This window comes from Mesocricetus auratus, unplaced genomic scaffold (assembly GCF_017639785.1).
Source record: "Mesocricetus auratus isolate SY011 unplaced genomic scaffold, BCM_Maur_2.0 Super-Scaffold_100015, whole genome shotgun sequence".
NCBI classification, from domain to species: domain Eukaryota; kingdom Metazoa; phylum Chordata; class Mammalia; order Rodentia; family Cricetidae; genus Mesocricetus; species Mesocricetus auratus.
This window is the reverse complement of record NW_024429198.1, coordinates 53,899,096-53,920,055: the sequence shown is the minus strand read 5'-3', so window position 1 is coordinate 53,920,055 and position 20,960 is coordinate 53,899,096. Positions and strand designations below refer to the sequence as shown.

General features: G+C 42.2%; 2 protein-coding genes across 7 annotated transcripts in view; one reads left to right on the top strand and one right to left on the bottom strand.

Moving 5' to 3' along the window:
* The first annotated feature begins 1,762 nt into the window (after positions 1–1,762).
* Zscan30 (zinc finger and SCAN domain containing 30) lies at positions 1,763–16,305 on the top strand. 2 transcript variants are annotated; one of them, XM_013123885.3, is made up of 4 exons: positions 1,763–1,854; positions 6,383–6,852; positions 7,125–7,299; positions 12,330–16,305. In XM_013123885.3, the coding sequence occupies exons 2-4, from the start codon at positions 6,448–6,450 to the stop codon at positions 13,454–13,456; spliced, it is 1,707 nt and encodes a 568-aa protein (XP_012979339.1). In that variant the 5' UTR covers positions 1,763–1,854; positions 6,383–6,447; the 3' UTR covers positions 13,457–16,305. The 2 variants fall into 2 exon arrangements, with proteins under 2 accessions (XP_012979339.1, XP_040613873.1); XM_040757939.1 differs by lacking the exon at positions 1,763–1,854 and having other exon boundaries at positions 6,757–6,852; positions 7,074–7,299.
* The window catches only part of Znf397 (zinc finger protein 397), a 12,701-nt gene continuing 3,987 nt past the window's right edge, over positions 12,247–20,960 (bottom strand). For 2 of the 5 annotated variants that reach the window (XM_040757940.1, XM_005065331.4), the window contains exon 4: positions 12,247–19,845. In XM_040757940.1, the coding sequence (XP_040613874.1) occupies positions 18,818–19,845 (1,028 nt within the window). In that variant the 3' untranslated portion in view covers positions 12,247–18,817. The remainder of the gene's footprint in view (positions 19,846–20,960) is intronic. The other 3 variants (XM_040757943.1, XM_040757941.1, XM_040757942.1) reach the window with 3 other exon arrangements.

Here is a 20,960-nt window from a genome sequence, read left to right as displayed (position 1 = left end):
ATTTTCTTCCCCCCTCTCTCCCTCTTGAAAATTACATTATTTATTTAGTGTGTATGTGTCTTTGCGCATGCCATAACATAGCATGGAGGTCAGGGGGAAAATTGCATTCGCTGGCTGTCTCCTTCCATTTTGTTGAGCCTCAGAAACCAAATTCAGGCCATTGGCTGTGGCAACAAGTGCCTCTTTCCACTGAGCCTTCTTTCAGTCCTCTTGTGTGGTGGTGACTTCTGTTTCGTTTTGTGAGATAGGGTCTAGCTGTATAGCTCTGGCTGACCTGGAACCCACTATGCAACCCAGGATGGCCTTGAACTCCTGGCTGTCTTCCTGCCTGAGGTTCCTGAGTGATGAGATTTTAGGTATATGCTACTACGCCCCCTCCCGTTAGAAAGGAAATGACTTTCTTTATTGATACATCATCAGTGTTCAGCCAGAGCAGCACCGTAGTAACAGCACGTGTGTGTTGTATGTATACACTTAAGGAAAATTGGCTTATACAAATGTAGGAACTGGTCAGATAGTCTTGTAGCGCTCATGTGCCTATGAGCTCAGTGCTGGAATCTGATACTGACAAAGCAGAAAGAAACATAGGAGAAGCTAAGTGGAAGAAAATATAGTCAAGCTAGGAGCCACAGGTGTCAGTTGAAATTCACAATCATGAAATGAAACCTTGGGTTAACATTATTATTACTGAGTTTTATTTTTTGAGACAGGGTCTCTATTTTGTAGCTCTGACTGTTCTGGAACTCATCATATAGACCAGAACTCAGAGATATCTGCCTGCCTTTACCTCTAATTGCTGAAATTAAAGGTGTGTGCCACCATGCCTTCCTACATTGAATTTTTTTAGGACTACATGAATTTACTTATTTGATAAGTATTTCTATATTAGACACTGCGCTACAACATACACCCAGCATTTAGAATGGTCTTCAAAAACCTGAACCCTCTCAGCTTGGAGGTTCATGGAGGAGATGCATTCAGAATGTGTCACGACTACAAAATTACACACTGTACAAAGCTCAGTGAATAACAGAACTGGGGTCAGAGAAAACGGTAAAAAGTTTGTAATAGTTTTTGTTTGTTGAAGTTTTTTTTTGAGACAGGGTTTCTTTGTAACAGTCCTGGCTGTCCTGGAACTCACTTTGCAGACCTGGTTGGTCTTGAACTCACCAAGATCCACCTGCTTCTGCCTCCTGGGTGCTGGGATTAAAGCAGTGATCTTGTTTTTAAGAAAAAAATAGGCGATACATATAAATGACTAGCTTTGTTGGAAGGCCTATATGTAGTTCACCATCAGAGTCCTGAAAGAGCACTGTTGTTTCTGAAGGATATTTCAGAACCTCTTAATTTAGTTAGGTATTGTATCAGGCTCAACACCCGTATTTTGATTTAATCCTTTTTCTGCAGCCAGGAAAGCTGTATGCCTCAAAACAATGATCTTAATAAAGTTGGGAAAGAGTCATCATCAACATGGGGTCCTTTGCAGCCAGATCAATTTGAGGGAAAAGTACTCATTATTTTAATCATCAGTAGCTTCATGTGTCCAGTGGTGCCCACATTGGATAGCACGGATACAGAACACACTTTGAAAACCTAACAGTCACTTCCACACATTGACTGACTTGATTCAACTCTCAAGATCCACTTCACTGTAACCTCTGATTTTATCATGTATCCAGTCACACTTTCCCAGCACACCCCTCCCTAGCCGACTCCCCAAAGAGCTTGACGGCCACAGAATAGTAGTCTTCCGGGGTTCCTAGAGGGGCACGCTCACCCCCCACTTCCGGGGGGCGTGCAGAGTCTCGTGGCTTTCCCGCTTCCAGGGGAGGTTCAGGCAACCTGCGGAGCGAGGTGAGTGCTAGCGTGCTGCCCCAAGGCTTCAGTGCCTTCCGGATCCCTCTGGTCGGGCCGCGATCATCCCAGTTCACCCTCCCCTGCACCCCTCGCCCCGCGTCTCGGGGAGAGCCTGCTACTGTGCGGGGCCACTTCATAGTCAGCGGGGCGCTTTTCTGTCAACATGCCGCCCGCATTTACCTGCGGTTTGTTTTTTTGTTTGTTTTTGCTTTTTTGTTGTTGTTTTTGCATCGATTGCCCTTGCACGTACCGCGCCTCCTGTGTTGGTGCCTCTTAGCTGTGAACAAAGCTCGTTCCAAGGCCAGGTCTCAGTCATGGTCTTGTCTGTCCTTTATTAAACACCCTGAGAGCACCAACCTCTCTGTAGGTTATTATTTGAAAATCGGAGACGGGATCTCACTAGTTGCCCAGGCTGACCATGAATTTAGCGAATTCCCACCTCATCCTTGCAAGTAGCTGAGCTCGCAGCCCTGTGCCTCCGGGTCTGGCTCTGTGATTTGTATTCAGTATAAGATACGTATGTGTGCTTCTGTTTAATAGGTGCCCCTCCCTGCTTTTAAGTTCTATAATGGCGGGGGCAAGGTCTTGATAATTCTGTAGCCCCTAATATGATGTCTGCAGACAATAAATATTAACAAATTTGTGAAAAAACAGGCCCTCTTCTGACGAACGCTTCCTTGGACTTTGTAACTGAGATATGAGTAGCATTTCAGCAGAGAAGTCAGATCTATAATCCCAGCACTCAGGTGGCCGATGCAGGAGGATCAGATTGTTAAAAGCCAGCTCAAAGTATGAGCCCCTGCCATCCCCCCCCAAAAAACCCCACCCAAACCAAAATCAACAACAAAACAGCCGTCCAGGTTACCTCCCAAGCCACAGAAGGTGGGGACTTGCATATGTTGTTTCTCCTCAGGTTTTTGACAAAAGGTGAAGTGGTTTGAGGGAAATGCAGTTCCCTTTAACCTTCTCAAGACTCCTTGACTGAGTCAGAGATCTCAACACTGACTTACCTCGGGGTCCTTTGTAGACTGTGTCACAGATGTAGTTACTGGGATCTGGTTTAGGAGCATCTGACTGAGCTGGAAGTCACGATGAGAGCATTGAAAGAGCGCTGCATCCCAAGAGGTTTTGGTTTTAAATAAACTAGCCAGAGTACATGGAGGGAACGTGTGTGGCATTCGTACTAACAGTATACCCAGCTGACGGCCAGACTCGATTACTAGCTAGTCAGTGATGCAGTGTGGAAAGATTCATTTATTTCTCATTCGTGTACATGTTCTGTGCACTGTTTGCAGAGCTCACAACTGTAACTCCAGCTCCAGGGAATCAAATATCCTTTGGTAGTCTCTGTGGACACAGCTCTCGTTAGCACAGTAGACACCCGTATGTATGTATGTATGTATGTATGTATGTATGTATGTATGTATCTAAATATATGTATATTTAAATAGATCATAAAAAAGAAAATTTGAAAACTGAGTACTATCATAGACACTGGAATTAAAAGGTTAGACATATATCAGAGTCACGATCACTACGTGAAGAAGACACATCAGTGTGCAGCCCTGGCAAAAGCTGTGACACACCATAAGCAGATCTGACAGCATAGCACACATCATTTTGTTTCCCTCTTTGCTTACATTTTATTTGTTTTGGTTTGTCGAGACAGGGTTTCTCTGTGTAACAGTCCTGGGGTGTCCTAGAACTTGGCTGGCCTCGAATTCACTGAGATCCTCCTGCCTCTGAAGTACTGGGATTAAAGGCATGCACCACCACCACCCAGCTTACATTTCCGTCTGTGTGTGTGTGTGTGTGTGTGTGTGTGTGTGTGTGTGTGTGTGTAGATTGCAGGAAAACGTTCAGGGATTCTCCTCTTATTGTGCTCCAGGTATGAAACTTGGGTTATCAGCCTTGGTGACAAGTGTCTACTGTTTTTTGTCCTTCCTCCACTCCCCTTTTGAGACAAGGTATCACTGTGTAGCACTGAAATTTCTTAAATCCTGACTTAGTAAGAACAAGAGTAATTTTATTATTTCTCTGGCACTAAAATTTAAGAAAGTTTGGGGGTATTTAAGAGGCAGAGGTAACGAGGATTATAAGTTTTGAGACTAGCCCTAGCTGTATATCAAGACCCTATCTCAACTATATATATTACATGTTTATCCCTGGATTTGTGTGTGTGTGTGTGTGTGTGTGTGTGTGTTCGAATGTTGGCTACTTCTGAAGTAGCATCTGTTAATATCTGTCACAGCAAAGAGGAAATGCTACTTTGAAGGTATCTCAGACCTAACTTTTTATTTATTTGTTTGTTTTTCTAGATAGGATTTCTCTGTAGCTTTGGAACCTATCTGGCCTTGAACTCACAGAGATTGCCTGTCTCTGCCTCCCGAGCTCTGGGATTAAAGCCATGTGCCACCACGGCCTGGCTAGACCTAACTTTCTTACTGAATAGTTCAGTCTATGGCACAATCATCTTCCGGTCACTAGAGGTGTCCAGAAACCTGAATTTGTCATTCTCTCTTTCTTTAGAAACAGGGTCACAGTAGGTTAGAACTCACTATGTAGAGCCTGAGCTAACAGGAATTATAGTCTTCTTGCCTCAGCCTAGTAAATGTTGATGATACCTGACCTTGACTCCTCTGTCTTCCAAACCTTTATTGTAATGTGCATTCTTCCCTTCAGCCTGGTCCCAGAGCCGCATCAGTCCCAAATGAACACACAGGATACTGTATTATGATGCTGTTGACCATTTGCTATGGTTTCTTAATGGCTAGCTCTGACTTAATTATTAACCCATAATTACTAATATATATTTTTATAAGGTCTTATCTTTCTGAGGACAACATCCTGACGTGTTCTCTCCTCCTGGGATCACATGGCGACTCTCTACTCTTGACTACATTTCCCAGAATCCTCCTCCACTCCTACTCCCACCTATCTTGCTTCCCTATTGGCCAACAGTGCTTTATTTATGAACCAATCAGACAAACATATACACAGAAGGATTTCCCCCATCACTTTACCAAGTAGGTCTCCAAGTCCTGTTCAGTTTCTGTATCCTTGGCTCCTATTCCTCAAGCCATTATGGTCTCTTGTCTGAATGGTTGTAGAACCATGTCTTCTGCATACTGCTCTGCGTGGGAGACAGACCTTCCAGTCATGCTGTGGCTTTGGGATTCAACCACTCAGACCATGGATGGCTTGGCTATTCTGCTATAGGTGTATTTTCTCTTAGTATCCATTAGTATTCCAGGGCCTGGCATAGACTTTTAGACATGGGTATATAGAAGTACCTGGGGCATTTACTAAATCTGACTGAATCTGTCATAGGGTCCATCTCCCATGGCTAATTGAGCGATTACTGGAGGTGACAACCATGAGTCTGCTATTCCTAAATCACTACCAGCTTCTTCAGCGGGCCATGTCCTCTCATACCCATTTGTGCCCCTGAGATCAGATTTTTCTGAGATTCGTCTCGCAGGCAGCTCTCCCTGCCTCTGCTGGCCCCTCTTCTGGTCTTAGTCATCGGTCTTTTCCATGTGCTAACCTTTGATTTACCATGCTGTTTACCGGTTGTTTCCCACATTGAACGAAGTGACCCTTGGAAGAGAACTTTTAATATGAGAGTTCCATTTAGCTATCTGTATAGCACACAGTAAAAAGTATTTGTGAAATAATGAATGAAGGGAACCCATGACTCTTTTATGCTGTGACTTAGAGTCAGGAAAATCTTTTCTTTTTTTGTACATTCATTCATGAACATCTCCCCTGACCCCAATCCTAACATTTTTGCCATAATTGCTAATTTGCAAGAACAACCAAGACTGGTCTGGGCAATGCAGTCTGGAATAAAAACAGCTAGTGATTTAGTATCAGGCACTCCTAGGTTCACATCCTGACCAGTTGGGGACTCAGGCAAATTCAAGATGCTTGACTTCATCTGTAAAAGACGGGCATGGTATTTACTGCACAATGGTATTGCTGAGATCCAATAAAATAGCTCTTGTAAGCTGCCTGGGTCAAAGCAAGTGCTTCATTTTGAGTTCCTGTCTTTTGGGGGACTCCATGGCATAACAGAGCTAAATGCTTTTCTCACAAAGTCCAGCTCTGCTGTTTGTTAGCTGTGTGCCTTTGGTCATCTTGTGATGTCAGAAGCCACATTTGGAGAATGGGACAAAGCATGATTGTCCTTATGGAGTACTATTTTATTATCCCTGATGCTACCTCTAATGTTATTGATTTTAGCTACACTAAAATTTTGTCTCACATCCTGAAAACCGTCTTGAATAATCTATACATTATTATTTGTATGGAAACACCCTTCTAGTCTGTTTCTACACAGGCACTGCTGTGTAGAAATGCAGTGAGCTGCATTCCTTAATGATGCAGGCCAGTCTTCCCCCCACAAGTGATATATTTATATAAATATATATATCCATCCACCCAAGTGGCTGCCCTTCATAGACATGTGTTTACACTCTGAGCACATGCTTTCCCTGTGTAACATGAGCACTGTCCATCGTAGGGGCTCTTTGGATCTCCCTCCTCTCTGCCTCAGCAAGGTAGTCTTTTCAGATTGTCTTGCCCAGGATGTTCAGAGAGGCCACAGCCTTGGCCTGTCATGCTCCAAAAGGACAAAATGGACTCAGCTTTGTCAAAGTTGAAGAAGAAAATGTTTGGAGGCAGGACTTCAGCCTGGAGGGAAACCTCCAGAGCCAGGAGGTTTTCCGCCAGCAGTTTAGACAGTTTGGCTACTCTGACTTCACTGGGCCCCGGGAGGCTCTGAACCAATTGCAGAAGCTTTGTGAGCAGTGGCTGAGGCCGGAGGAGCGCTCCAAGGAGCAGATCCTGGAGCTGCTGGTGCTGGAGCAGTTTGTGGCCATCTTGCCTACGGAGCTGCAGGCCTGGGTGCAAGAGCACAGACCTGGGAACGGAGAGGAGGCTGTTACTCTGCTGGAGGAGCTGGAGAGGGAATTCGACGAACCAAAACAACAGGTAAGAGGCAAGGGCTTCTGCTGGCTTTGATCCGTTGTGGTTACAGAGTAGCACTATGAGCAGCACTGGCTCAGCGATCAGGGAACTTAACTAGTTGCTGTCTCTTGGTAAATTAATTATTTACCCATTAGTTCATTAGTTCAAGTCACGGGGTCTGTAGTGCTGTTCTTTTCTTCTCTGGTCATCTGAAGAGCCTTTGGTTCTTTTGTCCTTTGCTGTAGGGTGTTTCTCCTGTATCTCCCCAGTCACGGTGCTGGTACTTGTTACTCTAGGACACAGCTCATGGCCAAGAAACGATCTGTAAAGAAATGACACTCACGGGAACACGGAAGTCTCTGAGTAGCCCTCTGCAGTCCTTGAAGAACCATTGCAGGAGTGAACCCCAGGAGCCCCAGGTTTTTCAGGAGAGAGATGAGGCAGCCCTTCCATTTCGGGTTGAGGATGGAGGTGAGACCATCAATGTGCCAAGGCTGTCTTAATGACTGTCACTTGTACTGCCACTAAGTATTGTGGAAAATCCTGCTGACTTTGAAATAGTCTTCAATTGGCTCAGCCTAGGATTTGAAATTTCAATATAATTTTTAAACTTTGATTAAGAAAAAAGTCTTGCTGGGTGGTGGTGGTGCATGCTTTTAATCCCAGTACTCAGGAGGCAGAGGCAGGTGGATCTCAGTGAGTTTGAGGCCAGCCCAGTCTACAGAGCGAGTTCTAGGACATCCAGAGCTGTTACACAGAGAAACCCTGTCTTGAAAAACAAAACAAGACAAAATAAAACAACAAAAAATCTCAAGTCATTTTCCAAGACTAACACTTTTTTAAAAAAAGATTTATTTATTATGTATACAGTGTTCTGTCTGCATGTATGCTTGCAGGCTAGAAGAGGGTACCAGATCTCATTATAGATGGTTGTGAGCCATGTGGTTGCTGGGAATTGAACTCAGGACCCTCTGGAAGAGCACTTAGTGCTCTTAACCTCTGAGCCGTCTCTCCAGCCCCAACTAATGCTTTTTTGTTGTTTTGTTTTTGTTTTTTAAGACAGACTCCAAAGTTACACAGAGAAACCCTGTCTTGAAAAACAAAACAAAACAAGACAAAAAACAACAAAAAAGTACTAGTCTTGGAAAATGACTTAAGATTTTTTGTTGGTTTTTTTTTTTCCAAGACACGGTTTCTCTGTGTAACAGCTCTGGCTGTCCTGGAACTAGCTATGTAGAACTGGGCTGGCTTCGAACTCAAAGAGATCCACCTGCCTCTGCCTCCTGAATGCTGGAACTAAAGGTGTGTGCCACCACTACTGGCTACTAATACTCTTTTAAAAAATTTTTTTTGTCACATTAACAAGGCAGTTTCTATGAGGGACAAGAATACTGTGCTATCAGCTAAAGTCTCATAATAACTTGGAAAATATTACTAAATATATTAAATATAAATAATAAAAATTGTCATCTGCAAGCCAGATGTTGTGGCATACACCCATAATACCAGTACTGATTTGAAAGGCTGAGAGTTAGGAAGGCTGTGTATTCCAGCCAGTCTGGACGACATAACGAGATGGTCTCAGGAAGAAAAGCAGCAAGCTATTGACCACTATGTAGTATCACTAAGAACCAAACTCTAGAATGAACAGGGTAAGGTAGAAAGTCCTCAAAGGACACATATGCAAGAGGTGCCATGCTTCATCTGCTCCTGCTAGGCCTGAGACCCTGATCTTGTTAGGGAGGATACAGTCACAGACTGAGGTAGAGTTATTCTCTGAGTGCACAGCAGCCTAGACTCAGTAGGAGCCAACTGTAGGGTACTAATAGCCTGCCAGAAAATTTGACTTAGCAAAAAATTTGCTGGGAGATTTACTGGGGTTGTGTTGTTGGGTGTCTTTCATGCAGCAGTAAGCAGAAAGGCCATCTTCTCCAATGTCCTTCCAGCTCCCTCAGCTGATAAAAATGCACATGCTAGCAGCCAGTATTACAGATAGGACAGTGATGAATTTGAAATAAGGAGGCAATGAATTGAAAGTATCATAGGTGCCAAAGGCCTTTAAATTATTGACAACATCTGTACGGAGGGCAGCCACATCTGGTTTAGTAGCTTGTTATTATATCTAACTGATTCTGACTTCATTTTCTCCAAGCAATCTTGTTACAGTCCCATGAAGTTTAACTATATTAACAGAATGCCTGTACAATTTACATTATCCTCTCCACCCTCCCTGGAGTTGAGGATGGAACCCAGGGCCTTGCGCTTGCGAGGCAAGTGCTCTACCACTGAGTTAAACCCCGACCCCTACATTATTATTACAGTTATACTGCATAGTTACAGGAGCTTGGCTAGTATGAGTCCACCGTAAGAGATAATTTTATGTTGATAGAATTAGGTTTAAGTCTGAAGGCCTGACCTTAGACCTTGGCAGATCACCAAAGGAATCACAGCAGTGAACTGCTGAGGTTTCTTTAGAACACCCACTCACCCTTGTTCTAATTACCTTCTCTGATTCATCCCTCTTACGTACCCTGTGTATTAAGCAGTAGGCACATAAAATGCATTAAAAATGTTCTTAACATATCCTTGCCTTATAGGATCTACTGATAGATAATAGCTAAATATATTAGTTTTTTTGTTTTTGTTTTGCTAAGGATTTTCCATTTGTTTTTTTTTTTTTTCCTGAGATGGGATTTCTGTGTAGCCTTGGCTGTCCTATAACTCACTCTGTAGACCAGGTTGGCCTTGAACTCAGATTCATCTGCCTCTGCTTCCCAACTGTTCGGATTAAAGGCACGTACCACTGCAACCTGGCATCTGTATTAGTTTTTAAACAGTATTATGGGATACCTGAAGCAACTAACATTAGAAGGAAAAAAGTGGTTTATTAGCTTGTGCATTTAGAAGTTTAAAGTTGTGTTACCTTTGACTCATTTCTGGTTAGGGCCCTTTCTGTAACATTTGATGTTGTTTATGAGAGTACAGACAAACACAAACATGTGATCACATAAAAGCAGGAAACAGAGAAGCAAATCAAAGTCATGCTTAGACTTTCATAACAGTCCTTGCGAGAACTAACCAGAGCTTCATGAGAAACATTTTATCGTTTTGATGGTGTTGCAGTTGATTAGCATCAACTAATAGGCCTGGCCTCTTAAAGGCGCCATCAGCTGCTACATCACCACACCGGGGACCAAGCTCCTAACAGATAAGCCGTAGAGAACAGCAGCATCCAAACCATATTATGTCTAAATCTTTTAGGACAGATATATCCACACGCCCCTATCCCTTTCTATCTCTGTCCTGGTCTTTTTGAGACAGTTTCTACATAGCTTTCACTGTCCCTTCTCAGTGTTGGAGCTCTAGTTTTACTAAGGTCTTAACATATTCCACTCTAATTTCCTTTGGATGTTGCATCATAGGTAGAAAATTCTAGTTCTTGGTACCTTAGGATGTAACTACTTTTTGGAGATGAAGTTACTGCGTTCCTTATCCATTATGCCTGCTGTATTTTTCGGAACAGGAAAAAAAATCCTGTTTCTCTGATTTATGCATCTGTGGTCAAAAACTTTCTCTGGTCACATCATTTCACTTCATGGAGTACTTATTGCTTTGTTTTTAAGACAGGTTCTCATTATGTAGCTCTGACCATGGAACTCACAAAAATCCACCTGTCTCTGATTCCTAAATACTGGGATTAAAGGTGTGCACTACTATGCTTAACAGGTGCAATATTTTTATGCCTTTATTATATACTAGTGCTTTGTCTGTTTTTTTTTTTTTTTTTTGGTTTTTTGAGACAGGGTTTCTCTGTATTGTTTTGGAGCCTGTCCTGGAACTCGCTTGGTAGACCAGGCTGGTCTCGAACTCAAAGAGATCCACCTGCCTCTGCCTCCCAAGTGCTGGGATTAAAGGCGTGCACCACCAACACAGGCACTTGTTGGGTACTTTTTAATTGAGACAGAGTCTCAGTATGCAACCCTTGCTGGCCTGGAACTCAGTAAGTAGACGAGGCTGGCCTCAACCTGAGTCTTCAGGATGCTGGAATTTAAGGTGTGTGCCACTAACTAGCCTTTCCCCATAACTTTGGAGATAAGCACAACCTTGAATAAGTTGTCACTATAACTAATGATTTAACTTTCTGGAATCCAAGAACAGTACAAATTGCGTTGTGCAAGTCTTACCTTTGCTGTCTCTAATTTCCCAGCTGGCACTCAGCTTTTGCTAGGCACTCACTGTAATGCTGTATTGTTTTCAAGGGGTTGTGAAACTTGAATATCAGAAATACTTATTTTCATGTGAAAGCATCACTTCCAAAGATGAATTAAAGTGAGTTTCAAATTATTTTTTGTCTCAGTGCAACTACAGCTATGCTTCCAAAAAGATAGGCAGGTAACTTGGGGAAAGACCTTAAAATTCGAAGTCAGCCATCTTTAATCTTGACTGCCAAGTAGTAATCCTAATAAAACATAGCCCTTGAAAACTTTCGTTTCCTGAGTGGTAAAATGCATATTTTAGAGGATTTTTGAAGGAATAAAAATTAACAGTTCAGATTTTTCCCTTAAAGTAATTCAATTTACATTAATCATCTGTAGTAGCTACTGCTTTGAGATGTTAGGAATTTAGAAATCAAAGGGCATGCTATATGATAGCTGGATCTGCCTTTAGGCAGTTGTTTTCATCCATTTTATTTGACCACTTACACTTGTGCAGTGAGTTATTACTACTACTGACCCAGAATGAGTAAGGAGTCCAGACTACTTCTTTCTATATGCTTTGCCTTTCTCTACTGCTTATATTTGCCCTATTTGGAACCTGCTAGAATTTGCAAATGCTATCTTGCTTTCTTTTTCCTGCCCATCTCCCTATGTCCAATACTTACACCCCAAACGTTCTATAGTATCATGTGCTCTACTTTGTTAGATGTGCCAATGATCTGCAATGCTTAAGACTCTTATTCCTGATTCTCTGTCTCCTTTCTCATATTATCTAATCTAGAATATTACTGTTTGTCACCTCTAAGTATGCTTTCTTGTGTACAACTCAGCATCTCCAATACTTAATGCTCTTTGCCCACTTTACTCTCTTGAGTTCTTCTATATTGGGAAGCTAACTGTCATTTCCCCAACCTCATCCCTTCCCCAATCCTGGAGATTAAATCTAGGGCCTGTGTTTGCAAGCACTGTCACTGGGCTGTATGCCCAGCCCATTTTTTTAAATGTATGAGTGTTTGCCTGTGTGTATGCATTTGCACTACCTGCATGCCTGGTCCCCACGGAGGCCTGAAGAGGGTGTTGGGATCTTCTAGAACTGGAGCTAGAGGTGGTTGAGACCAGGTGGGTGCTGGGAACTGATTCAGGGCCCTCTGCAAGAAGAGTATGTACCCTTAAATGACCAAGCCATCTCGAGACCAAGCACTTAACCCATTTCCTTTGGTTTATTTGTTGTTCCTCCTATAACTTTCTAAACATGAAAATGATACACCCTATTCACATTTGTAGACAGCAAGATGATGACTGACAAAGGATTGACAGCAAAGAAAGAAATTATTGGATGTGTTACATCAGTGGCCATGGCATCTCAAGGAAGACTTCCTGGGGAACCTTCTCCAGTACAGAGAGTTGAAGAAACTATGGGATGTTTGAACAATAGTGAGAAGCAAAGAGGAAGTGATGACACAAGCAACAAAATGAGTCCAACTTCTTCCCAGGAAAGCTGCTTCAGTCTGGCAACCTTTAATGAGAACACCTCTTCAGAGCGGAACACCTTTAACGAGAACACCTCTTCAGAACGGAACACCTTTAACGAGAACTCCTCTTCAGAACGGAACACCTTTAACGAGAACACCTCTTCAGAACGGAACACCTTTAACGAGAACACCTCTTCAGAGCGGAACACCTTTAACGAGAACACCTCTTCAGAACGGAACACCTTTGGGTGTAACGAAGGTGAAAGAGGTCTCAGTCTAAACTTAGATGACACCACACGGCCCAGAGCTCACACAGGGAAACTGCTCTATGAGTGCGTGGATTGTGGAAAAGCATTTTGCCATAGGTCAAAGCTGATTAGACATCAAAGAAGTCACACTGGAGAGAGACCTTATGCATGTAAAGAGTGTGGAAAAGCCTTTGGTTTCAGAACAGATCTTGTTAGGCATCAGAGAATTCACAGTGGTGAAAAGCCTTACAAATGTTGTGACTGTGGAAAAGCTTTCAGAGGCAGCTCAGGGCTCATTAGGCATAGGCGAATTCATACTGGAGAGAAACCTTATGGTTGTGATGAATGTGGGAAAGCCTTCAGCCAGAGTTCTACTCTTATTCAGCATAAGAAGATTCACAGTGGAGACAAAAGCTATGAATGTACTGAATGTGGTAAGGCTTTTAGGAGAAGCTCTGTTCTTCTGGAACATCAAAGAATCCACACTGGTGAGAAACCTTATGAATGTAATGAATGTGAAAAATCCTTTAACCAAAGCTCAGCACTCACCCAGCACCAGAGAACCCACTCTGGGGAAAAGCCTTATAAATGTTATGAATGTAGGAAAATATTTAGGCATAGATCAGGTCTTATGCAGCATCAGAGAACACACACCAGAGTGGGTAAAAGTTGTGTAATTGTGAAATGCTAGGAATTCACTTTAAAGGTGAGACTCCACAAAAAATGTTTTCTGACAGTAGGACTTTTGTCTTTTCAGCTCAGTTCAGTAAAAAAGAAATCCACACAAAAATGCTTACACATTGAAAGAATTATATCTAGATCTTGTCTACAAAGACTGGTATCTTCTAAAAAAGACTGACCCATTTCTGAATGAGGATTCTCACCAATATTTTCTTCATCCCATCCCCTGCTACCGATAGAACTGTCATTGAGTACCTCCATTTAAGTCCATGACTGAGGCACAGATCCTACAAGGTCTCTTTCTAAAATGGAAAAGATCACTGCCCAGCCAAAGTGTGTGTCTGATTAGAGCAGCATGTTTTAAGCTACTGAACTCTGGAATGTTGAATTGCGCTATGAAATGTCATGCCCTAGATCAGTTTAGTATCCGAGGAATGGAAGCTCATTCTGCCCCCTTACCAGTTCTTTCAACCAAGCTTCCTGTTACAGTTTATTCCCTTATTCGGTACTTCCTGGGATAACCATTGGGAGAACAGACTTGGTCATTGCCCTCTCAAAATTAAGGGGCAATGGAATATACCCATTTGTTAAACAAGTTATTATGGTAGGAGGGTGGCAGTAACTTAGCCAGATAAATTCAGGGTTCTGTTGGAAGACATTTCAGAGATGCTTTACCTGATCTACAAGTTAACTAAAGATTTCTTGGGTGTGTTATCTCATTTGTAACCTAACATACAGAAGTTGGCCTGACAAATGGCAGAACAGAGGCAGAGTTTATACTACATACATGGGATAATGAGAAGAGAGGATCTGGAGACATTCCTGTATCTTGACTTCAATTCCTGATAGAGCTTTCTTTGACCCCAGTTCAGAAGCCAGGTTGGTTTCTTTTCCTGTTTGTAATAGCCTGAGTTGGATAACCTATTTCAGCTCACAAGACCTCTATGATCTAAAAGTATTTACAATTAGTGTGGGAAAAAAGAAATCCCTGGTGTTTCTAATGTAAAGTCATACATGCACACCAAGGAAACAGCACGCGTTGGAAGCTGAGGGACTGGAGTCAGGAGTCTCCCTCAGCATTAGGTTTGCAGAATGGTTAGCCACTTGAGGGAAGTACATACTAAGCCAATCTCTCAGATTCTACAAAACTCTTGATTTTAATTTGGCAATTTTAATTAGCCTACAATTGCTGAGGGTAATTTCTACTTAGGGAAATGCACCATTTTTGAAGACTTGGTAATGATAGCTATTGTGAATGGGGGGGGGGGGGTAAAATTGGATGTGGTTCTCGCTTCCAAAGGTTGCACAACTGTTATTTACGATCTAACTTAAAGGGATAATTCAAACGGACAGTGAATTGCCTTTTCATATAGATAACAAATGAATGACTCAATGTTCTAAATATCATGTAACCCTTTCGCTAATTTTGAGTGTTGAGAAGTATAAATAATCCATAATCCTGTTACTCATAGCAAAATTAACTTTTGAACCACTTCCTATTAGTGTTTTTCTGAAATCCTAATATTTTTGGCAAAAATCTTTAGTATAATTTTTTTGCTAATTTTAATATTTATATGTTCAGTATGCACTCCAGTTGCTTAGTATGAGCATGTAATGGAATGTATTGTTATAAAACTGAAATTTTAAAATTTCGTTTTTAAATCATTCATGTAAAGGAATATACACCATGGGGGAGTTAGGCTGGAGGGTGGGTAGGAGTGTGGGGAAAAGTAGCACACTTAGTTTCTAGGTTACATAAACAGCATCAGGAAGCTGTGACAGCTAGACGTTTAAGGTTGAGTTGCTGGAGCACTGGAATGAAAGCAAATGCCTTTAAAATTCATGCACATAACTAAACACACCCAGACATCTTCAATACTAAGTTAGAAAGATCTTTGGAATGACTTGAAATTATGTGCTTGTGAATGCAAGTGCCTACAGAGGCCAGAAGAGGGCACTGGATCCCCTGGAGTTACAGAGGGTAAACCGCCCAATGTGGGTGCTGGGATGGGGACCTCTGGTCTCCTACAAGAGCAGTACCGCTCTGAGCCATCTCTGTAGGCCCATGTTTTGAGTAATTTTGAGACAGGGCCTCACATGAAGCCTAGGCTGGCTGGAGAGATGTGACTTTCTTCAGCAGTTCGCAAACAGGAGTAGGTTTTAGGTCACTGAAATGACTGAACGCCTCAGTCCTCCCATTCTAATGCAGCTGTGAAATGAGGGAGACAGGTGAGGCTGACTTAAGGTCCCTGTGAGGCACACACTGCTTTGTAACTGCCACTGGAGCACGAGGGAGGAGAGCAGGGCAGAGGCAAGGGCATTCGTTGTTTTCTTCCAGAAAAAGACAACTTCCTTTCAGCTGTTGTTGGTGTCCACTCCACTGCATAAAGATTGAAACTTTGACCAGATCATCTTCTGTTCCTTTAACATGAGGATATAGACGTGAGATAACGTGTTCATGCCTTCTGAATTCATGGAAAAGCACCAATGATGAAGTTGTTAAACTTAAGACTAGCCTTTTCCAGCCATAAATCTTCAAGCACTTATGTTAACTTGCACAAGAATGTGTAATTTGAGGGTAGCCGTTTAATATTATGAAGTAGATATGTTTGCATTGATTTCATCAGCCATGAAAGGTCAAAGTTAAGACTTGAGACAGGGATGTCAGAGGGCAAGTGCTTATTTTGGACTTTTGTTCACTAGCTGCTCTGCCTAGGGCTGGGGATCTAGGGATTAAGCCGGCAACCTTAAACATGGTAAACTTATGCTTCACAATTGAACTATTCTCCTGCCTTCCTCTATAAACAGTATTAGATTTTGCAGTCAAACTTGAAATAAAGAAAACCACACTAACTGTAACTTCACCACTCAGAACCAGTATAACATCTTGACATTGTAGATTTCCATTATTTTTAATGTATGTTTTACATGGGATCATGTTATATATTTAATGTATCGTGAATGTTTAACTTGTTTTAACAGCTTGCTAGGCTGCATATTCATGGTTTCTTAAATATATTTCTGGGTAGGGTTTCAAAGTCCAAGGCAGTGCTTAAGGCTTCTGGTACTGACTGTCAGAGATATGTATTCATAGCCCATTAGCAGCACTTTCACTTCTATTCCAGTATATCTTTAACTTGTAAGACTGGGCATATATGGATTGCTCACTGGTGTATCTGTGATTTGTTTAAATGGTTTTTTGAGGCAGGGTTTCTCTGTGTAGCTTTGGAGCCTATCCTGGCACTTGCTCTGTAGACCAGGCTGTCCTTGAACTCACAGAGACCCACCTGCCTCTGCCTCTTGAGTGATGGGATTAAAGGCACGTGTCACCAACGCCTGGCCAATTTGTTTAAATGTTAATGGGACTTTTCCATGGATAGTATAAAGTGCTTCCAGAATAGTTGAGTTGAAATTCTGACCTTTAGGTATGATAGCCTCCATTTCCTATGTGCAAAATGCGATTTTTACTAATGACTAACACATATACAAAGCCCTTGGCAAATACCCATTATATGAGCTCTAGAGTATTTCCCTTTTGTAACATTATCCTACTTAGCACCCACAATAGGCATTTAGTTCATTATTTTTATTCGTTAGTATATACTCACAAATGTGTAAGACAGAATTAACTTTTATATCCTCATAAAATTACTCTTCTGTGTTTCCACATAGGTTTGATTTGGGTAAGGTGTCACTCCTCCAGACTCTTAGGTCTTTGAATCCAGTGTTTTCCCCCAATTATCTTGTAGCTCCAACTGACCAGGAGAGCCTCATCCTTTGTCTGTCTAGAGTGCAGGGATGACAGGCTCTTGAACCCATCAGCTTCCCGCCTTGCACTGTGCGCCAGTCTTAGGATACTCTTCCTGATGGGTTGCCTTAGAAAAGGCAAAGCCAACAATTACCTCTTTTGGTTATCACTTCTCTAGCACTGTCCTCAAAACTTTCAAGATACTGCTAAATATTGCTGACATAAGACAAGATATTCGAAAGGTATTTGAAGAAAAAGCCAAAGACCCAGAAACTGGCAATTTTTGAGCACTTGAGCAAGGCAGTTGTGCTCTGGTGGAGAAAGGGTAGAGAAGCAGCCTTGGAAACAGTTGCTATGGCATCCTCTGACACAGCAACTCCAATACTGTCTACAGAACAGGGCGGTATCTAGGCTGTTCTCTCACATATCGCACTGGTAGCACTCTCTGTAGAAGTTTAAACGTTGTGTCAGGCTGTGCCAGGAAAACACCCACCAGTCTTCCAGTAGGCCACATTGACCAAGACAAACTTTTTCATGATGCCATGAGCAAGGACTCTTAGGTTTTTATTTATTAATAGAAACTTCTTCATAGGCTCATGTGCAGTGCTTTAGAGTCTAGTTGTAGCCATACTTCTCACAGATGTGATGCAATTCAGAACTCAACAGGCAATGTTCCATGTTTTGTTCCTGGTGTTAATCTGGTGCAATCTGGCCTTCCTTCCTGGTTAACTCCTCATTTTTCCTATCATTTCAGTTTCCTTTATTCAAAGTTCTTGGGCAAGAGGGAAAAGGAGAGTGCTGGGCAGTGGTGGCACACACCTTTAATTCCAGCACTTGGGAAGCAGAGGCCAGCCTGGTCTAGAGAAGGAGTTCCAGGACAGCCAAGGCTACACAGAGAAACCTTGTCTCACACCCAAACTACGCCCCCGTCCCCAACTGTAATAGACTAGTGTCATTACCTGACTGGCAATGGCTATTAAGCTGTAGAAGTTACCTTTTATTACTATATTTCTAGACCCTGGTATAAAGCAGGTATTAAAAAATAACTTAGGACTTACCTAGCATGTGAGGCCCTGGGTTATACCCAGCACAGGGGTGGAAACCAGACAGGGCCCTCAGCTTGCAAAAACTAATTTGCATCTTTTTCTTCTCAGGCTCATTTCATTTTGGGCCTGTTTTGGGATGAACAAACCATCAAACTGTTTCCTCACTTTTCTTGTTGACTGGCTACTGCTTAGTAAAAATTTTTGAGCTTAAGCCGTCTTTCATGCCATCCACATTATCTAACAAACCTGCTACAATCACATGTAGTGAGACAGAATGAAGCTTTTCCCATGACATTCTCATAGAAAATGAGATCTCATTAATACATTACTGTTTTTTTCTTTCCCCGAGTATTCCTAAAAGCAAAGCCCAAAGTAATGGTCTTATATCTTGTTCTGGAAAATCACAGCAGGTTTCAAAAAAAGTTTGCACTAGCATTGGGAAGTGCTGCACAAAGAAAGTTAGACTGACTGAAGACAATTTATTTTTTAAAACTGCCTTTACGGAATCTTCCTCCAAAGCCAAGTCAACCTTTTGTCTAATATAGCGAAAAATAGATCGATTTATTTACTAGAATTGTTACTTAACAGCGTGGACTCTCTGATGGCGCATCAACACTGACCTGTGCCTAAAAGCCTTCCCACATTCGTTACATATGTAAGCTTCATCCCCAGAGTGGATCCTCCGGTGCTGAACAAGGGCCGAGCTCCTTTTGAAGGTTTTCCCACAGTCATCACACTGGTAAGGCTCCTCTCCACTGTGGATTCTCTGGTGTCTTACGAGGTTTGAATTCAGACTGAAGGCCTTCCCACACTCACTGCACTCATAGGGTTTCTCCCCACTGTGTATCCTCTGATGGGTAATCAGCTCCGAGCTCTGCTTGAAGGCTTTCCCACATTCGTTGCATTCATAGGGTCTCTCTCCTGTATGGATTCGCTGGTGTCTAATAAGCTTTGAGCTCTGGCTGAAGGTCTTCCCACACTCGTTACACTCATAGGGTTTCTCCCCGGTGTGGATCCTCTGATGGATGATTAGGTAAGAGCTTTGGCTGAATGCTTTGCCACACTCATTACACTTACAAGCTTTCTCACCTGTATGAATTTTCCGATGTCTCGTGAGAGCTGAACTCTGGTTGAAGGCTTTCCCACACTCATTACATTCATAAGCTTTTTCACCACTATGGATTTTCTGATGAATAATGAGATATGACCTCAAGCTAAAGGCCTTCCCACACTGATTACATTTATAGGGCTTTTCTCCAGTATGGATTCTCTGATGTTGTGTTAGAGAAAAATGCTGTTTAAAGCTATGCCCACACACATCACATCTGTAAGGTCTCTCTTCTGGAGAAACGTTCTGACATGTTACAGAGTTTGTACTTAGAATTAAGCATCTTTGAGATTCATCATGATGGTCTCTCTTTGCTAAGGATTTGTGTGTGAAGATCACTTGACTAAAACTACCCCTGTGGAGAGGGGAACTTCTTTGCTGCCACTCTAGATTGCTTTTGTGCTCACTAACACCTCTAAATGAAGGATCCCAAGAGAGTTCTGGTGATTTTTCTTCTAAAATGTCTTCTTTTGCTCTTGTTTCACTATTCTGAGAATCTGAAATGGTAAAAGCAAAACAAAAGACAAATTAGTAAAACTTCAGAATTTACACTTTTTCAGTTATTCTTACGTCTTGTAATGTTCCATGGGTTAGCCTGGTACTTCTGGTCTCAAGGGATTCTTCTATCCACCTTTCCAAGTAGTTGGGATTAGATGTCATCTCCACCATGGCTAACTTTTTACGTGAAAGAAAATAGAAGGGTTTACTAAAAAGATGTCACTGTCCCCTGGGATCTTTTCTCTTTCCCAATGCTAAAGCCTACATCTTCCTTTTAACTTTCATCTTTTCTTCCTTTTAAGACTTCAACTAATCAACTGCTCACTATTCTTCTACTATTTTCAATCTCTTTCTAAACTGACTTTCTGAAATGGTTTTTAATTATCAACCCGACAATCTAGGATCACCTGGGAAGAATGTCAGTGAGCTGTCTAGATTGACTTGTGGGCATGTCTGTGGGGGGAAGCCATCTTGATAATGTTCACTGACGTGATAAGGCCAAGCCCACCGTAGACTGTATCACTGCTGTGTATGGGTCCTGAGCTGTGTAAGAGTGGAGAATCTGAGTGTGGTAGAAGGCATGTATGTTTGCATCCTTTCTCGGCTCTTTACTGTGGGCGTGACTAGCTGCTTCCAGTTCTTGCGGTCTTGACTGTCCTTCCATCATGAAATGTAATCTGGAATCACGAGGTTGCTTTTGCCAGGGTATTTTATCATAGAAACCCAAAACAAACTTACCTTCTTAAGCCCAAGTCACTCCCTCCCTCCTTACAAACCCAGCTCCTTGCCTATGTATCTGTTGAGCAACATCATACTCACAGTAAAATTTCTCGAAAGGGTTTGTCTGGAGTCATTCCCAGTCTACAGTCTGGTTTCTTGTTTACCTCCTCTTGAACTCTGCTACTTCTACTGATGGAACTCTTGCCAAGGTGACCAATTTTGTAACTGTATATAATCGAATGGGTACTTTTTGTAGCATGACACTGAGACCCATACCTTCCACTGTTCTACTTTTCTTCTTGAGACAGGCTTTCACTCTGCAGACTAGGCTGGACTCAAACTTAGGGCAATCCTACAGTCACCCAAAGGCTGGAATTGAAAATGCGAGACATTA

Bases quoted from the DNA above. Each gene is read 5' to 3' on its own strand.
- Zscan30 (XM_013123885.3), top strand. From the start codon at position 6,448: ATGTTCAGAGAGGCCACAGCCTTGGCCTGTCATGCTCCAAAAGGACAA. The intron at 6,853-7,124 runs GTAAGAGGCAAG...TTGTTACTCTAG, and splicing joins TCGACGAACCAAAACAACAG to GACACAGCTCATGGCCAAGA. The intron at 7,300-12,329 runs GTGAGACCATCA...TCACATTTGTAG, and splicing joins ATTTCGGGTTGAGGATGGAG to ACAGCAAGATGATGACTGAC.